The 18,390-nt window shown below is 42.0% G+C and overlaps 1 protein-coding gene across 1 annotated transcript; it reads left to right on the forward strand.

Annotated features, from left to right (window-relative positions):
• The first annotated feature begins 165 nt into the window (after positions 1-165).
• On the forward strand, positions 166-17,952 carry LOC109623113 (YTH domain-containing protein 1). The gene is made up of 3 exons (XM_020077582.3): positions 166-330; positions 12,757-14,818; positions 15,976-17,952. The coding sequence occupies exon 2, from the start codon at positions 13,048-13,050 to the stop codon at positions 14,809-14,811; it is 1,764 nt and encodes a 587-aa protein (XP_019933141.2). The 5' UTR covers positions 166-330; positions 12,757-13,047; the 3' UTR covers positions 14,812-14,818; positions 15,976-17,952.
• Positions 17,953-18,390: the final 438 nt, after the last annotated feature.

The following is an 18,390-nucleotide window of genomic DNA, read 5'->3' on the forward strand; positions in this document are numbered from 1 at the left end:
TCTAGATCAAAAACCCGGCTTTCAAAACACACAACAAAACATCTCACGCATACACAGTTGAAACTTCGCGCTGCTCCATTTTTCTTTCTCGCGTGTGTATTGGTGTGCTGCAGCTCCTCGATGTGTTCGGTCGGTTCGTTCAGATTCAGTGGTGTGGTGGTTCGTAAAGTTGGTGACGAGAAAGCAAAACGCACTCACTCGAAAAGCGTTCCGGTTTTTGTGGTGAAAATTTCGGTGCAAAAGCGCCCCAAACCGGGCAAAAATAGTGGAAAAAGTGAAAACAGTGCCCATTGCGTAGATTGCGACAGCAGATCCGGCGGAAACTGACAGGTTTGATGGGGAAAAGAGTCGCATTTTGGGGGTTGGGAATTTGACTTCTTGCCCAGCCATCCGGGGTGGATGACCAAAAGGGCTTTCGCTACACACTCGGCGCGTTCGGGTTTAGTTCGTCCGGCCGAGCGGGTGGTAGTAGTAGTGGATTGCTTGTGTGGGTGGGTTCGGCTTCGGGTTGGGCAAGCAAATCATTCATGGGTGTGTGCGTGCGTGGAGCCGAATGCATTTGGGAAGTGTTGCCAGCTCTAGCATAAAAATAGTAATGAGATCTCGCGTAACATATGATAAAAGCCAATATGGGGAACTCAAGTTACACTCAACCAAAAAAGTGTAAAATCTCATGTTTTTTGTCATAATTGTATTTATAAAACGAATGTCTTATACCCCAGACAGACATGTGATACGAGTGTGATTCCTGTACAACGGTACGCAGTGTCAAGAAAATTCTAACAAGACTGACTTGAACTGAGAGAATTTTCAGTATGGCACTCATTTCAAGCGCAATTGTACAGTGATTCTTGTATCACATGTGTGTCATAATACCCCGGACAGACATGTGATACGAGTATGATTCCTGTACAACGGTACGCAGTGTCAAGAAAATTCTAACAAGACTGACTTGAACTGAGAGAATTTTCAGTATGGTATCAGAAGGTATCAGAAGGCCGGCTCCAGAGGCACGTTATCCTCCATTTGGGACATTTGTGCCATCGCCAAAATAACAGCCTATTTCATCATCTACCTGAGGGAAAAGGAAGGAAAAAGGATTTGGATGGGGATAGGGACAGGTAGGGAAATAGGAAAAATACCCTGGAAGAGGGTACTAACGCACAAGCGTACCACAATGGGTTCAAACAGCGCCCTGAAAAGGGCACTGTAATAACGCATAAAGCGAAAGAGAGCCTATAGCTCTTTACCACAGCGGGTTAAGAACAACAGAATATCCTGAAGATTCAGGTTTCTGAAGTCAGTTTCACTTAATAAGTGTTTACCGAATACTCGGAAACGCAGTTGCGCGAAAACTGGACAGTTACATATCAAATGATACGAAGTTCCATAATCGGATTCACAGCTATCACAGGCAAATGAATCAGCTTGCTGAATATTCGCCATGTGATAGCTGAGTCGGCAGTGGCCAGTCAATGCTTTGACCAGCATGCTGCAATTCTGCTTAGACAGATTAGTAAGATACTTCGCCACCCGTAGAGATGGCTCAGCACTATACAATTTGGTTTGACGACATGACTCCAAACTATTCCAGTATTGTTTGTGCTGAGTGGCAGCCCAGGTGTCAATCTGAAGCTTCACCCAACACTTGGATACCGGAATAGCTGGCTCAGGGCCAATGAAGTCATGTGATGCTCCAGTGCGAGCTAACTCATCAGCCAATTCATTTCCAGCGATGGAAGAATGGCCAGGTACCCATACAAGGTGAACAGCGTTTGCTGAATTCAGCTCCTCGATTTGAGTTCGACAAGCGATAACTATCTTCGACCTGGAGTTGGCCGAAGCAAGTGCTTTAATAGCAGCCTGGCTATCTGAACAGAAGTATATTACTTTGCCCATTACGTGCTGCTGAAGTGCTGATTGCACTCCACACATAAGAGCAAAGATTTCGGCCTGAAAAACGGTGCAGTGTCTACCAAGTGAGTAGACTGATACAGCCTTAGCTCACGAGAATAAACACCAGCACCTGCTCGACCTTCGAGAAGGGAGCCATCAGTGTAACATACAATGCCGTCTGAAATACTTTTTTCCAGATAACCAGATGTCCACTCTTCCCGGGAAGGGAATTTCGTGGAAAATGTCCTATATGGAAAATTACAAGCAATTGTAAGATCACTTGGAGCAAGGACAATTTTGTCCCAATTTACAAAAGTGGAAACAACGAGGTGTGTGTTGATGTGCGGTTCACAGGAGTTTCCTCTAGTAGACCGAGTACCCGTAACCGGTAAGTGCAAGAAAGGGCTTCTTGTTTGAGATGAATGTGTAGTGGGGCAACGTCAAAGAGAACTTCGAGCGCTGCCGTAGGAGTTGAAGAGAACGCCCCAGACATCGCCATTAAGCACATCCTTTGGAGATGGCCTAATTTTGATTGGACCGTTCTCACTTCACCCTTTTGCCACCACACAAGACATCCATAAGCCAATATTGGCCGAACCACAGTTGTGAAGATCCATTTGATATACTTGGGTTTTAGACCCCAAGTTGTACCAAAAGTACGCCGGCATTGCCCAAAGGCCATACAAGCTTTCTTGATTCTGAACTCAATGTGAGGTGTCCAGGCAAGCTTGGAATCAAGAATGACTCCAACGTACTTTACCTGTTCAGTCACATCGATTTCAGAATCAAAGAGACGCAAAGGTCGAACGCCATTACGGTTTCGCCTTTCCGTGAAAAGAACAATAGATGTTTTACTCGGATTAACCGAAAGGCCATATTGGCGACACCAACCCTCAACTACCTGAAGGGCGTTTTGCATCAGGTCGAAAAGGGTGCTGATGCACATACCAACTAACAATGTTAGGTAGTCGTCGGCAAAACCATAAGTAGGAAAACCGCTATTATTGAGTTGCCTCAATAGCGTATCTGCTACGAGATTCCACAAAAGTGGTGATAAGACTCCCCCTTGGGGGCATCCACAAACACTCAATTTCCTAATCCCTGCTAGACGCAATGTCGAGAAGAGATATCGGTTTTTGAGCATTTGGTGAATCCAATTGGAAATCATTGGAGATATACCATGACTCCGTGCGGCTTCCAATATGGCATCGAAAGGCACGTTGTCAAAGGCACCCTCGATATCTAAGAAAACACCCAAACAAGATTGCTTTTGAGCGAATGCTTTCTCGATATCGTAAACAACCTTGTGTAAAAGAGTCACAGTGGACTTACCAGATTGGTAGGCATGTTGGTTCACATGAAGAGGCACGTTGGCCAGATGAACATCACGGATGTGATGATCCACAATGCGTTCTAAGCATTTAAGAAGAAAAGAGTTCAAACTGATAGGTCTGAAACTCTTTGCTTCTTCATACGACGCACGACCCACTTTCGGAATAAACTTTACAGTAATATCCCTCCAGGATTTGGGAATATACCCTGTAGCAAAACTGCAAACAAGTAGTTTTTTCAAAACATGTTTGAAATAATCAAATCCCTTCTGAAGCAAAATAGGATAAATCCCATCTGCCCCAGGAGATTTGAAAGGAGCAAAGCTATTAAGAGCCCACTCAATCGATTCTATAGTTACAATACTCCGAGCCGAAGCTAAAGAATCATAACTACAAGAAAAGACATCAGGATCATCCGAAGATGTAATATCTACACATCCAGGGAAGTGTGTGCTGAATAAGCATTCCAGAACTTCCTCATCAGAGGAAGTCAGATCGCCATTTGGCAAACGAAGTTCGTTCACCCGGAAATCCTTAGATTTCGCAAGGATTTTGTTTAACCGACTGACTTCACTCAAGCTGGAAACATTTGTACAAAGGTTTTTCCAGCCGGATCGTTCAGCAGACCGGAGAGCTTTCCTGTAGGCCATGCGAGCCGACCTGAAAGCCTCCGAACCAGCCGAACGTCGTCTGTTCCAACTCTTTCTACATTGTTTCCTGAGTTTCGCCAGATCAGAGTTCCACCAAGGGGTTCCTCTTGTGATCTTCACAGACCGTAGAGGGCATGCTTCTTCAAAAGCTTCCATGATGAAGGTCGTTGTAGTATCATGATTTAGATACTTGGAGTGTCAATGGATGGTGAATATCCATGAAATTTGGCCGCAACCAAATCAGTAAAAAGATCCCAGTTTGTTGACCGAGGATTCCTGAAACGCAATGTTTGCGAAGTAACATTTAAATGTTCAAAAAAGATGTAGCGATGGTCAGATAAAGATTCTTCATCTGACACATGCCAGTTGGTCAGCTCGTGACTAATTCTGCTAGAGCAAAGCGTTATATCTAACACTTCCTCTCTAGCAGATACCATGAAGGTTGGGCGGTTGCCTATGTTAAGTAATGCAAGATCTGTACTACTTAAGTACTCCATCAAACTGGAGCCTCTCAAGTTAATGTCTGAGCTGCCCCAGATGATATGGTGAGCATTAGCATCACTGCCAACAATAGGCTCCTAAAGTCCTATCGGGATTCTTGTTTTAAACTACTATATATGGTTCAAGAGTACATATTTACTCATTTTTTGACGTTTTTATTAAACGTAGTCGAAAATATATAATTTTCATTTTTTTAGCCTTTTGTCTCGTCCCTAGCTTATAACACATACTTTGAGTGATTTTTTTTCACCGTGTATGTCAGATAGGAACATTTTTGAAATCCCAGTGCGAAAAATGTCGAGCTCAGTCACACAAGGTTGACCTCAAATGTCAAAGTAGAACTATTTACCATTTTACTTATTTTGAATTTTCTCATTATTACTTTGTTTTTCAAGTTCGAGTAAAGTACAATTCCAATTAGAATACCATGCTTGATCGTATTATTCAATATAAGCCTGATTTCGTCTTTAATTTTAGGACCCTATTAGCGGAAGGCCTTTTGAAGTGCAGTATGCGATGACTTGTTTGAAAGCATCCGTAGGGGATGGTTCATCATGCGGTAAATACACAGAGCAATAGACGTATTTCCTGTTGAGGTTTCCAACAGATACATCAATTGTGATAGCACATACATCTCTGGTGGTTAGTTCAGAGATGAGTGTAGCAACTATTGCGTTGTTGACAAGCACACAGGCTCGAGGCATGACACGCGAGTTTGCCATTTCATGTTTACTGAAAGTGGCAAACACCGGGTTCACAAGGTTTCCTAGATAGAAATTTCCCTTACGAAAGTAAGGTTCTTGTACCAAGGCCACTTGGGCTGTACCATTTTGCATAAGTCTGCAAAGATTGATTGTTGCTGTTCTTTTATGCTGAAGATTGATCTGAGCTATCTTAACCGTAGCCACTACCCAAACTAGGTAAGATTAAACTCTTCGCAACAACAGCACAACAAAGAACAGCAACAATAAAACCAAATCGGTATCGATTGGAAAACGCCAAAGGCGAGGATACACAGAATACACTGTGTAAATCGCATAATGCGAAACCATATAGGTGAAAATTTAAACTAATTAACAACATCTTCATAATCCCGCCCTTATTTAGCCTCAAGTGAGACTAAAGAAGGGCAGCTGATTGTCTCGGAGAAACACAAGGTCCACTGCACCATTGCTCCGGTTAGCGCAGTAAGGGCTACATACTGTGGAGGGCGCCCTGGTACTCCACAGGCTCCGTTAGCGGTTAGGTTTTTATTAGACCCCCCTAGCCATTCATTCCTAGGCACGGTAAGCATAAAGCCGCATCACACCATGAATTAGGGGTCACCTGTTGGTGGATTCTTACCACCGGAACAGGCGGTCCGTAGTGTTATTCTTAGCCAATTGAGACAATCGCTACCGACACTACACAGCTATCTAGGCTGATCGAGAAAAAAGAAGTTAATATTGATGATCAACTTCATACGGACTCGAACAGCCGAAGATCTCGCGTAACATATGATAAAAGCCAATATGGGGAACTCAAGTTACACTCAACCAAAAAAGTGTAAAATCTCATGTTTTTTGTCATAATTGTATTTATAAAACGAATGTCTTATACCCCAGACAGACATGTGATACGAGTGTGATTCCTGTACAACGGTACGCAGTGTCAAGAAAATTCTAACAAGACTGACTTGAACTGAGAGAATTTTCAGTATGGCACTCATTTCAAGCGCAATTGTACAGTGATTCTTGTATCACATGTGTGTCATAATACCCCGGACAGACATGTGATACGAGTATGATTCCTGTACAACGGTACGCAGTGTCAAGAAAATTCTAACAAGACTGACTTGAACTGAGAGAATTTTCAGTATGGCACTCATTTCAAGCGTAATTGTACAGTGATTCTTGTATCACATGTGTGTCATAAGTATAAGTATTAAAAATAGGGTAAAAAATATAATTCGGACATGTATGTAGTTTGGACATGCAAGGCGATGTATGTCTTATTCCGGAGAGCTAATAAAAGTGGATACTTTTCAATATCGATTATTCGCCTTGACGGAGGCTCTCTGAGAGAATTGCGCTGTACGTGAAAATTTTTTTTTTTAACATGGGAAAGGATAGGAGCTGCATTTTCAAATGCTTCTAATTCTTTATAGAATTTTTTTAAGCAAAATGTTCTTAATGTTATCGAATGAGATTTTGATACGCTATATTATAGACGTAACATTGTGATTTAAAAACTTTTTGTCTAAAACCAGTTATAGTGTAGCTAATTGAAAGTAGGTATATAGCAAAACATTAACACTTTTTCAATCTGAAGTCCCTAAATAGGGTAAAAAATATAATTTGGACATGTATGTAGTTTGGACATGCAAGGCGATGTATGTCTTATTCCGGAGAGCTAATAAAAGTGGATACTTTTCAATATCGATTATTCGCCTTGACGGAGGCTCTCTGAGAGAATTGCGCTGTGCGTGAAAACAATTTTTTTTTAACATGGGAAAGGATAGGAGCTGCATTTTCAAATGCTTCTAATTCTTTATAGAATTTTTTTAAGCAAAATGTTCTTAATGTTATCGAATGAGATTTTGATACGCTATATTATAGACATAACATTGTGATTTAAAAACTTTTTGTCTAAAACCAGTTATAGTGTAGCTAATTGAAAGTAGGTATATAGCAAAACATTAACACTTTTTCAATCTGAAGTCCCTAAAATATTTTAGAAGCATTTGAAAATGCAGCTCCTATCCTTTCCCATGTTAAAAAAAAATGTTTTCACGCACAGCGCAATTCTCTCAGAGAGCCTCCGTCAAGGCGAATTGGATCAAACGGACCCTATTATGATGACTTACGTTGAAAATACGCTTAACAATTAACCGTTATGTGTCCGACCATCTTTTTGCTTTTTTTTACACCGTGCTTTTTAAATGGGCGCTGGGTACCCGGGTACCCTGTCGGCCACATAATACCCCGGATAGACATGTGATACGAGTGTGATTCCTGTACAACGGTAAGCAGTGTCAAGAAAATTTTAACAAGACTGACTTGAACTGAGAGAATTTTCAGTATGGCACTCATTTCAAGCGCAATTGTACAGTGATTCTTGTATCACATGTGCTGCAGTCCTAAGCATATCTGTCCCATGTTGATTTTCAGCATTTTTCACTTTTTTCCTCCTATCGGCATAATTGTATGTGTATTTTTATGTAAACTTGTAAAAGTCCTTAGTTTGTTTTTGTTCTGAAACTAAGCCATATTGTCCCATTGTTGCAGTTCCAAGCATATGTGTCCCAGAAATAAAAGAAATACAGTCAAAGACTGCGAACAGTATGCGTGGAAATTTCAAATTTGCGTTGTGTTTCACAGCATAACTGTCCCGCTGGGAACTATTTAATCAAAATTGAAATGTTTTTTCTTGCTTTAAAAAAGGCAACTTTACTGATTCCACTTCAGATATAATCCATTTGTATAGAAATACAGCTGCATGTGCCGTTGTGGTACTGTAGTTATTGGTCAATTAGAAAAATACGTTGTTAACTTTAATCGCAGTTTTCTCAGTTGCACATTTTTGAACATGGTACAGATATGCTTAGAACGGCAGTGTGTGTCATAAGTATAAGGGTTAAGAATTCACTTCAAAATTATCGAAAATGTAAATTGTTTCACTAAAACCCCTCAAATGCACAGGTATGCAAGACGACATACACTTCACAGTCAAATACAATATTCACCTCAAAATTGTTGAATTAATAATTGTAAGAATTTTGAAAGCCTTATTACAATGAAAAAAGTTCAATAAAGAAGCATTAGGCAGCCAATCTCTGAAAATTCGTCTAGAACGCTCAAAATATATGGTGTCCAAAATACATTACAAGTTTTCTACTGTAAATATATTTTGGTCATCTGACTAACTGTAGTTCATGGGGATGCTGTGCGATTGCATACTTGGAGGCGTATTCTGTGGGTCTGGCGATATTTCCTCGATTTTAACAAAAACTGTAATAGTTATCAAAATAGATGCCTGTTAAGCGGAGACATTTGATTATTTGTAAGAAAATATATGTTATAACACTTAATTTTGATTACCGAGTTCGGTAATTTTTTGATGAGATTAAAACTGCTGAGCACCGAACTCGTTCAGCAAAAATGCATTGTTTACCTTTTCCATACGATTTTGACAGTTGTTTTACTGAACCTCAGTAAAATCGATTACCGAAACTACCGAGATCCTAATGCTGTTATAATCTCGTCAAAAAAGTACCGAACAGGCAATTGGGTTGTTTAGTGAATAAAATATTGCTATTTTCTATAGCCTAATCGAAAGAGCTCATTTTTCTGAGTATAACGTGATTTTATTGGATTCCAACACCTTTGTTTTGGTGGTTAAATCAACAAAACAATTTTAATTTTCGTGGATAGAATGACAGTTCAATCGTTAAAGTGACAGTTCGACCCGAACAAAAAATTTTCCCCATACAAACTTTAAATGCATTTTAAAAATAGTTCCCGGACTCCAAAAACTATGAAATTTTGGATTTCGACTAATTTTTGGGCGGAGAATCCGATTATGAAATAATCCGGATACCCCTAAAGAACCCAATTCAGAAATAAGTGTGTAATTTATGCTACTTCCATGATTTAACAGTATTCATGGCTAAACATTGAGATAATTGCCCTGTCCAAATTATATATACCTGAGGGTGTCTAAAACATATATTTGTTGTCCAAAATGCAATTCTAACAGGCGATCGGAAATTGAGATTTTCTTAGCTTAAAATGCTTTCGTTAAGGTTGTTGTCACCAGGAACGCAAAGTACAATAATATTATAAGCGTATTAGTAACTTTGCAAAATAATTAATTGCTTTCTAAGGAAGCTAGGGGACGATTGTTCCAACGTAGTCCTCAGAAATTGAGATTTTCTTAGCTTAAAATGCTTTCGTTAAGGTTGTTGTCACCAGGAACGCAAAGTACAATAATATTATAAGCGTATTAGTAACTTTGCAAAATAAATAATTGCTTTCTAAGGAAGCTAGGGGACGATTGTTCCAACGTAGTCCTCAGCCTGTCCAAAATACATGAATTACCCTACCTTATGAAAATGGAGTTCTTTTGTTATATTTAGTCCAATTTGCAGCTCTTTAGTGCACTAAGGCAGTACGTGAGCAATTTCAATTGGGCTTCGTCCACAAATTCCGTGACGCTTTCTTTTCCCTCTCACGCGAATTTTGACATTTTCCGGTGGTTTGTTTTGATTCCTATTCGTTGCTGTTCTTTTCTCGGAGAGAAAATTGAGGTTAAATTTCGATGCCAAACTCTATTCATCAAAAAAAAACGCGACGAATCAAAATAAAATCTACTTTGGCGACTACTTTTTGTCGCACTCAAAGATACGCGCGAGATAGTCGCGTAAGGAAACAGACCTGGGAATAATTCCAGCGCATAGTTTCTTCGAAGAGGAGAAATTTTCTTCCATTGCTCTCCAGCAAGAAAATGTTCTTCTCTTCGAAGAAATTGTGCGCCGGAATTCGCCAATCTGAACGGAAAACACACAGAACATCCAGTGACCCAGTGATGAATTTTTCGTTTGACGATAAGTTTCCACCGACTGGAGCGGGAATCGAACCCACACTCCGAGGCTCACGATACGCCTAGACGACTGCCGCCGCTAACCGCATGGCCACGCAGCCAACAAATTTTCATGAAAAAAAGTCATCACATGGCCGGGTGATGTGATGACTGCTGCGATTACACGTGATATTTGCACTGCGATTGAATTTCGACCTGGAAAAGTAGTTGCCATAAACTGTGTTTTTCATGCAATGCGCAAAAAAACTTTGGGTAACTGTGTTGTTTAAATTGCAAGAAATGGAGAAAACAACAACACTGTTGCTTAAAGTTTTGCTCAAACAGCATCATATTATTTAAGGTATTGTGGATTTAGCACTAAATTGGTGTCGGAAGAAATAGAGCATCAGATTTACTATACAGCGTACTACTTCCGACGTTATGTTTAACGCATAGGAAAGGCAGCGGAAGTCAATGAAGTTACTTCCGACACCAATTTGGTGCTAAATCCACAATAACATCTACTCCAAGTAACCAAAAGTTCCGCTCACCATGACGAAATGCACTTTCAAGTTCCACGAAGTTCCGAATGGAACTTTCTGGCTGCTTAAGAGGCCAACAATGAGCATTGCTGGAACACAAGTTCGGGCAGCTTGAAAGCTGCTTAAGATGCTACTTGGAACTTTGTCGGAACATTCAAGTTCATAGAAGTTCATTTCAGTAACTTGTTGGGCTAAGGTTTTTTTTTCATTTTTGCAAAAAAAAAACTTACAGTCATTACACAATTATGGGTCACCCTCAATTATGGGTCAATTGCATTTGAAAAGCATGGTGAACTGACTGACTAATAATTGTGACAGAGTGACCCATAATTGTGCAATGACTGTCCTTACCGATCAGGCCAAGGCCGGGGTGGCCTCTGCTGTACACAGTAGCCGTCTCCATTCCAATGGCTGTTTGTCTCCAGTTCCGCACTCTGCGTAGGGTCCGCAGATCGTCCTCCACTTGGTCGAGCCACCTAGCTCGCTGCGCTCCACGTCTGCTTGTATCGGTCGGATGACTCTCGAGAACCATTTTAGTCGGGTTGCTATCCGACATCCTGATGACGCGACCCGCCCACCGTAGCCTCCCGATTTTCGCGGTATGGACGATGGTTGGTTCTCTCTGCAGCTGATGCAGCTCGTGGTTCAATCGCCTTCTCCAAGTCCCGTCTTCCATCTGCATTCCGCCGTAGATGGTACGCAACACCTTCCGTTCGAAAACTCCAAGGGCGCGTAGGGTCCATTTTTCGTGACCATAGAGCACGACCGGTCTAATCAGCGTTTTGTAGCTAGTTAACTTCGTGTTACGGCGAATTTTATTCGATCGCATAGTTCTGCGGAGTCCAAAGCAAGCACGGTTTCCTGCCACAATGCGCCTCTGAATTTCTCTGCTTGTGTCGTTGTCGGCGGTCACCCAAGTACACGAATTCTTCAACCGCCTCGATATAAATTCGGGGTGGCGGGCGCGGTGATTCCTCCCTGGAGCCCCTTTCCGACATGTACTTTGTCTTCGACAGATTAATGACTAATCCGATTCGCCTGGCTCCACTCATTAGTCGGATGTACGTTTCCGCCATCGTCTCAAATTTACGAGCGATAATATCAATATCATCAGCGAAACCAAGCAGCTGACCGGACTTCGTGAAAATCGTTCCACTAGTGTTCATCCTCGCTCCCCTAATTACATCCTTTAAAGCAATGTTGAACAGCAAGCACGAAAGACCATCACCTTGCCGTAACCCTCTGCGAGATTCGAAGGGACTCGAGAGTGTCCCTGATACTCGAACTACGCACATCACTCGATACATCGTCGCCTGATCAATCGTATCAGTTTATCCGGGAATCCGTATTCGTGCATAATCTGCCATAGCTGTTCTCGATCGATTATATCATACGCCGATTATAAATCGATGAACAAGTGATGTGTGGGCACGTTGTATTCGCGGTATTTCTGCAACACCTGGCGGATGGCGAACTTCTGGTCCATTGTAGCGCGTTCACCAATAAATCCAGCCTGATATTGCCCCACGAACTCTCTTGCAATCGGTGATAGACGGCGGCATACAATTTGGGGGAGTATCTTGTAGGCAGCGCTCAGTAGTGTGATCGCGCGGTAGTTCCCGCAATCCAACTTGTCGCAATTTTTGTAGATGGGATACACGATACCTTCCAACCATTCCTCCTCCCAAATCTTGGTAATGACCCAGTGTAGTGCTCTCACCAGTGATTCCCCACCGTATTTTAGAAGCTCGCTTGGTAGTTGATCTGCTCCAGCGGCTTTGTTTGTTTTTCAACCGGCCAACCTTCTCCTCAATCTCTTGGAGGTCAGGGGCCGGAAGTCTTTTGTCCTGTGCACATACTCCTAGATCTGTTACCACGCCATCTTCGATACTTGCAACGTTGCCATGTGAACTATGTGCATTGGTTCATGTTTTCTCCAGTTAGCCTAGTGGTTAAGGCTATGGATCGCCAATCCGGAGACGGCGGCTTCGATTCCCGTTCCGGTCGGGAAAACTTTCTCGACTCCCTGGGCATAGTGTATCATTGTACTTACCTCACAATATACAAATTCATGCAATTGCAGGCAAAGTCCCAGTGCGGACGTAGAGCCATAAAGAAGATGAAGAAGACGGTTCATGTTTTAATGACAACAAATTCAACAATGAAGCGCGTGTACCCACAAGCTATCAAATAGAAACAAGAATTAATCCTTACCATGAAATACCTATAGTTAGTGAGTTTGCGACTCACACAAAAATATGCGTTTCTCTGTTTCAGGTCGCCTGGAGGACGCTGCCAACACTGCACGGATTGCCGGTCCTGAACAGCCCATCATTCTACACGACAATCATCGTCATCATTTACGTTTGGAAACGGGTTCACTGATGTTTTGTATGTGCGGTCCCCCCATCGTTACACTCCGTCGGCAAAGACAGTGCTAGTAGTAGTAGAATAATCGTTTATGTTGGTGTTTGTTTTTATGTGCATCTGATCGCTCTGGTATACGGGCGCAGAACAAAAGTACATACTAGACGGCGAGGAACGAGAGCAGAGTCAGACACAGAAAAGATGGCCGATCTGGACGCAGTGAATCTCGGTCTGGACGAAACGGAACGCGATATTGCGGAAGCGCTGGAGAATAGTTACGATACGAGAAGCGAAGCATCTCATGCAAGCTCGGACAGTACCACGACGAATCCCAGTATCAGCGAGGTAAGCTCCGATTCCTCGGATGAGGATGACGACGACGAGAATACCGAACGGAGAAATTCTGCTGGCAAAAAGCAGCAGCAAAAGAAGAAAACCAAGAAGAAGGAAGAGAAAGAGCCCAAGAAAGATGGGGAAAAAGATGGCGGAAGTAGCGGTGGGACTGCTGCAGCGAATAACAGTACCAAGAAGGAGCGGAAATCTCGTAGTCGGAGTCCACAGGCGACGGCTACGACGGCTGCCACGGAAAGCAAAAGAAATCGCTCGAAAAATAGCTCCGTGAAAAACTCCGTCAAATCGTATGACTATGTAACTAAAATAAACTATCTCTTCCGGGAGACTCGGTTTTTCTTGATCAAGTCGAATAACACGGAGAATGTGACCATTTCAAAGACGAAAGGCGTGTGGTCCACCCTACCCCCGAATGAAGCCAACCTGAATCAGGCCTTCCGGGAAAGCCGAAATGTCATCCTGGTGTTTTCTGTAAAGGAAAGTGGCAAATTCGCCGGTTTTGCACGTATGGCTGCCGAGGCTCGTCGGGATCTTCCGGCAGTAGAATGGGTTCTTCCTCCAGGTATGTCGGCTAAGGCGCTCGGAGGAGTCATCAAAATTGATTGGGTATGCAAAAAGGAGCTTCCCTTCACTAGCACTACCCACTTGTACAATCCTTGGAATGAAAATAAACCGGTCAAAATTGGACGCGATGGACAGGAAATTGAACCGAAAGTGGCAGAAGAGTTGTGCAGACTTTTCCCGGAAGATACGGCCGTTGAAATGACGCCCATTCTAAAGAAATCAAAAGAAGCTTCAAAGTTAATGAAAGAGAAGGCAGCGTCGAAGTCGTTCCGGCGTCCGCCGAACTTTTCTCGTCCAACCAGTACAATGATGCGAGGTGGTCGCGGTGGTGGTGGCGGAGGTCCAATCCGTGGTGGCCGTAGGAAGATGTTCCCTGGAAAAGGACGTCCTGGAATGTTCCCTCCATACCGCAAGGATATGCGTCGTGGACACGGTCCTCGCATGCCACCGGGTGCGGCTGCAGCTGCTGCGGCTGCCAGTGCTGCTGGTTTTCATGGTTGGGAACGGTATAGCAGTACTGCTGCTGCCGAAGCTTACGTTGCTGATTATATGCGCAATATGCAGCACCAATTGCCTCCGATGCCGTATGCTCCACCGCCCGGTTTTCCTGGAATCCCAATGCCGTATGAAGGCTTACCACCGCCACCACGTTATTATGAAGGATTACCTATTCCAGAATATCCTCTGCCACCTGGTGCTATCCCTGGAAGTGTAACCGGAGCTGCCGGTGTGCCGCCTCCACGTCCATACGACAAATACGATGAGTTCATGTGGAAGCCACCTCCGGGAGGAGCACCTGGAACCACACCAATTCCCACATCCACTGCTGGGGGAACCACTCTACCTTCGATGAAAGGTCCACCACCACCACTACCGAATTATCACGTTCCGCCACCGGCCATGCCCCCGGCAGCCAGCGGTCCATCGCATGGACGTAAAAATGATCGAGGTGGAGAGGATAACCGCGGCCAGCGAGATCGGGACCGTAATCATCGGAATGATCGCAGCCACCGTGGCGGTAGAGGCTACAACAATCGGGATCGACGATGATTTGAAGGTCAGTTTGTTTGAATGGTAATTGCACTAACTATGACTTGTATGTTTCAGGAGTTACTTTGAAGGAAAGCGGTAATAAGTTGCACAAAAAACAGTGAAGGGCAAACAAAACGTTAGTCTTTGAAAGCATTTTGTGCGAGAAGGTTGCATTTATATTTGAGGCTGGATCGTGCTGCTGTTTCGACGTTGGAATCAGATGGTTAAGGTTGTGGAAACACCACAATCATGGATCGCAAATCATGAAACTAGAAAGTGTGTCATCATGACATTGAGATCTTGAATCGTGATTTCATAACAAGTGCTACCATTACCAGAATTTTACTTCATGATCTTAGTGAAAAACAAATCAAAGTTGGAAAGCACAACTCAGCCAGCATTGTGTGCGAGAAGGTTGCATTTATAGTTTTCAGTTTTGACCATGTTGGTTTTAAGCTATTGTAATCAGTTGTTTAGAATCGTACATGTATTTTTGAACACTGAAACAAAATGCATTAATAAAACTGTCGATGGAAAAGGTGTAGCGGCACCTTTCAGTGTTACCCTATCACCATCGTGGGGCTCCTCGTCCTCGAGAGAAAAAAAATCAGTGTGTAGTATCATCAATAAAACAGACGTTCATTCGGTTAGTCAAAAAATATGTTGTATTTTCCAAGAATCGCTTTAGTTTTTACTGCGTCCCGCATTCGGTTCAAACAAAGGCAAGCTTAAAATGAGTGTTGTGGAGTATTTTGTTTTAAAAAGTTGCGTTTCTACTCAAGTTTTGATCATTCTTTATCATTAAATAACCTAATTTTCGTAGAGGTGTTAGATTTGTACGTATTGATTTGAAAAAAAAAATGTAATAGAATTAACTTCTGTATAATCGAAAAATCAACAACTGATTTCAATGGTGCTAGTAATAGGTTTGTAATTTTATCTGAACCTGATATAGACAATAATTGCTATAGTATCTCAGATTAAAGTTGAATGAAATTCAGTTTTTGAAACATTTTTGTTTTGAATACAAAAGGCTCTTCCAAGTTAAAATTTAGAAAAAAGTGATTCATTTAGTAGGAAGATTAGGCTTAAGTTGACTCTAAACTTAGTCAACACTCTCATGCAAATTACAACAATCCTAATTCTAACAAAACTTCCATTTGTTTCTTACCCCCACTGTAGTCTCACCTGTCTCGAAGCGGTTGTCACCCGATAAATATCGCTAAGCTGCGTCCTTTACCTGCATATAAGTTACTGCTCCGTGATAATTCATCGATGAACCTACCACAAACGATTCAAGTTTGTTTTCTGCAGCCGAAGAAACAATAGATCCAGCTTTTCTTAACAACATCATCATCACTTACATCGAGTACCATTCATCTTAGCCGGGGAGTTTGCAGAGACACTTGGCATTTTTTCAACCAGCCTAGTGGAAGCGTCACGCCACGTGGAGATTACCGGTGGAAATGTGTAGTGATCTCGTCGTTCTCCGATGGTGTTTCGCTCATGAGTGGAACGGAAGAAAACAGTGGTTTTTGTGTTGGCATTTTGCTTACTATCCCATTTGAAAATAACAGTGAAGAAACCCAGGACATCGTGTCATTCTCTTCTGGAATGTGCAGCTCGACGGTTCCTCTTAACGAACTTAGGCTTTGATTAGTGCGCGGTCTGTTTCTCGATGAAAACAAGTGATTAATCCCTGCGTTATGGATTTTGTTAGATAAAGAAAAGAAGAATGATGGTTCAAACAAAAAGTTTGGGAAGAACTTTCCTAACAGATTCATGATGCGCCAATCTGTTCCATCTAGAAGCTACGAAAAGTATTCTCACGTCAATAAGAAGAAAGTAAAGAAAGCAACTTTGTGATTGTCTGTCGACGGTATGGCGGAAGTAGCATGGACATAGTGCTAAATGTGGATCTCGATCATCTCCGTGGTAGAAAGAAAATAGTGTATTTACAGACAATCTGAAGATACGGAAGAAAATACATAAAATACTTGTGTAATTGTGTTTAGAAAAAAAAAAGTTTAAAATTGCAACAAAACTACAATTATCAGTACTGCTAGTATGCTACTAAGATATTTACCTATCCTATATAACGCAACCCATACATAACCAGTATGTATCGACAGGCAAAGCAAACAAAAAAAAATGAAATTTAAATTATGAACTTTTACTAGTAATCCAATAAAGGTTAAGAAACTACCCAAACGAGTGAGATGAACTTTTTCCCAAACGTACCAGTGTGAATACCAAAGAAACGACGGTGCTTCGAACAGTAGCCATGAACTGTTCGCCAACATATAAAAAAGAGAATTTGTGGTGTGAAACGTGGAGAATTTCGCGAGCTCTGTTATAACAACGAGCGCGAAATTAAATGGACTGGGCAATACCGAAACCTGTGTGATACCAACATAAAATTGGACTTACCGATATTATAACTTCCCCCAAACCCTCTCAGGTGTAATGTCGTGTCGTGACACCTGAGGGACGGCATCATCATCATAAGAGGAAACCTTTCGAATGATAGAAGAGAAATTGTGATAAAGCCCCAACATGGCGGCTTGAGTGTGGTGATATCTTATGGACTTAGCTGTACAAAATTCAACTGTTCAAATGGGACTGATTTTTATAAAATCGCAGCAAAATGTGTTTCTTCCACTGAAGTACTAATTGAGGTGACATCGATGCCGGACAACCCTAAAAGACTGCATATATTTTTTGCTCTTGCAATTAGCCTATAAATGCAAATGCTTCTCACAGTGAGCGGGCAGGAGCAAAGACGTTTATTTGGATTCCGTGAATCCGTTTCAGCTTTCTTCCATCTCATACAAACGCGGGTGCTTTTTACGAGCATCGCAACTGGATTGAAACTGTACAATGCAAGAACAAAGGAACACAACAGTGTGTTGGATAAACGCGTCTTGCACTCAACGGAAAGCGGAGAGACGTGACGCATAAAGTGAGAAGTAGTAGAAAGTGACCGGTCCGAGCTATCCCAGCTCCGATAGCTAGTTACTACTCGAAAGCAGCGGTTCCGGTTCGTTTCAAACGATAATGCAAAACTCCAATCTAAAGAAAGCTATTTATTATATTATTTAAAGATGCAATAGTGGTTCCTTAAAGGTATTTTTACAATACAGATTTTTCTTGTTTGTATTTCTATTTTTGTCTGGTCAATCTTTTGTTTGTGTGTGCTATGTGTTTGACACTAAAACTCATTCCATCGTACATCGAAACAAGCATACACTACTTCTAGAAGGAAGTGAACTATTACAAATTCGCCGACTCGAAAAATCCCCATTCCATTGACATATCAAATATCCGAAAACTATTCCCATTGTATTCAAAATAAACAAACAGAAAGAAAGGGAGTCCTTGAAAAACGTTTGACGTCACATATCGCCATTATTGTTTAAATCTTATTTCTTCACTTGGATTGTTGAATTGTTTTCTATCTTTATTTGAGATATTAGCTCTGGGCTAGTTTATCTCGGAGTCTACGGTTTAGCTTGCAATCCAAAAGAAGTACTCACATTTTTCAGTATGTTAGGAGTAGGATTCGATCCCAGGTCCTCGGCAACAAAGTCGCGTATT

This window comes from Aedes albopictus, chromosome 2, assembly GCF_035046485.1.
Source record: "Aedes albopictus strain Foshan chromosome 2, AalbF5, whole genome shotgun sequence".
NCBI classification, from domain to species: Eukaryota; Metazoa; Arthropoda; class Insecta; order Diptera; family Culicidae; genus Aedes; species Aedes albopictus.

Coding starts and splice junctions, on each gene's coding strand:
- LOC109623113 (XM_020077582.3), top strand. CDS start 13,048: ATGGCCGATCTGGACGCAGTGAATCTCGGTCTGGACGAAACGGAACGC.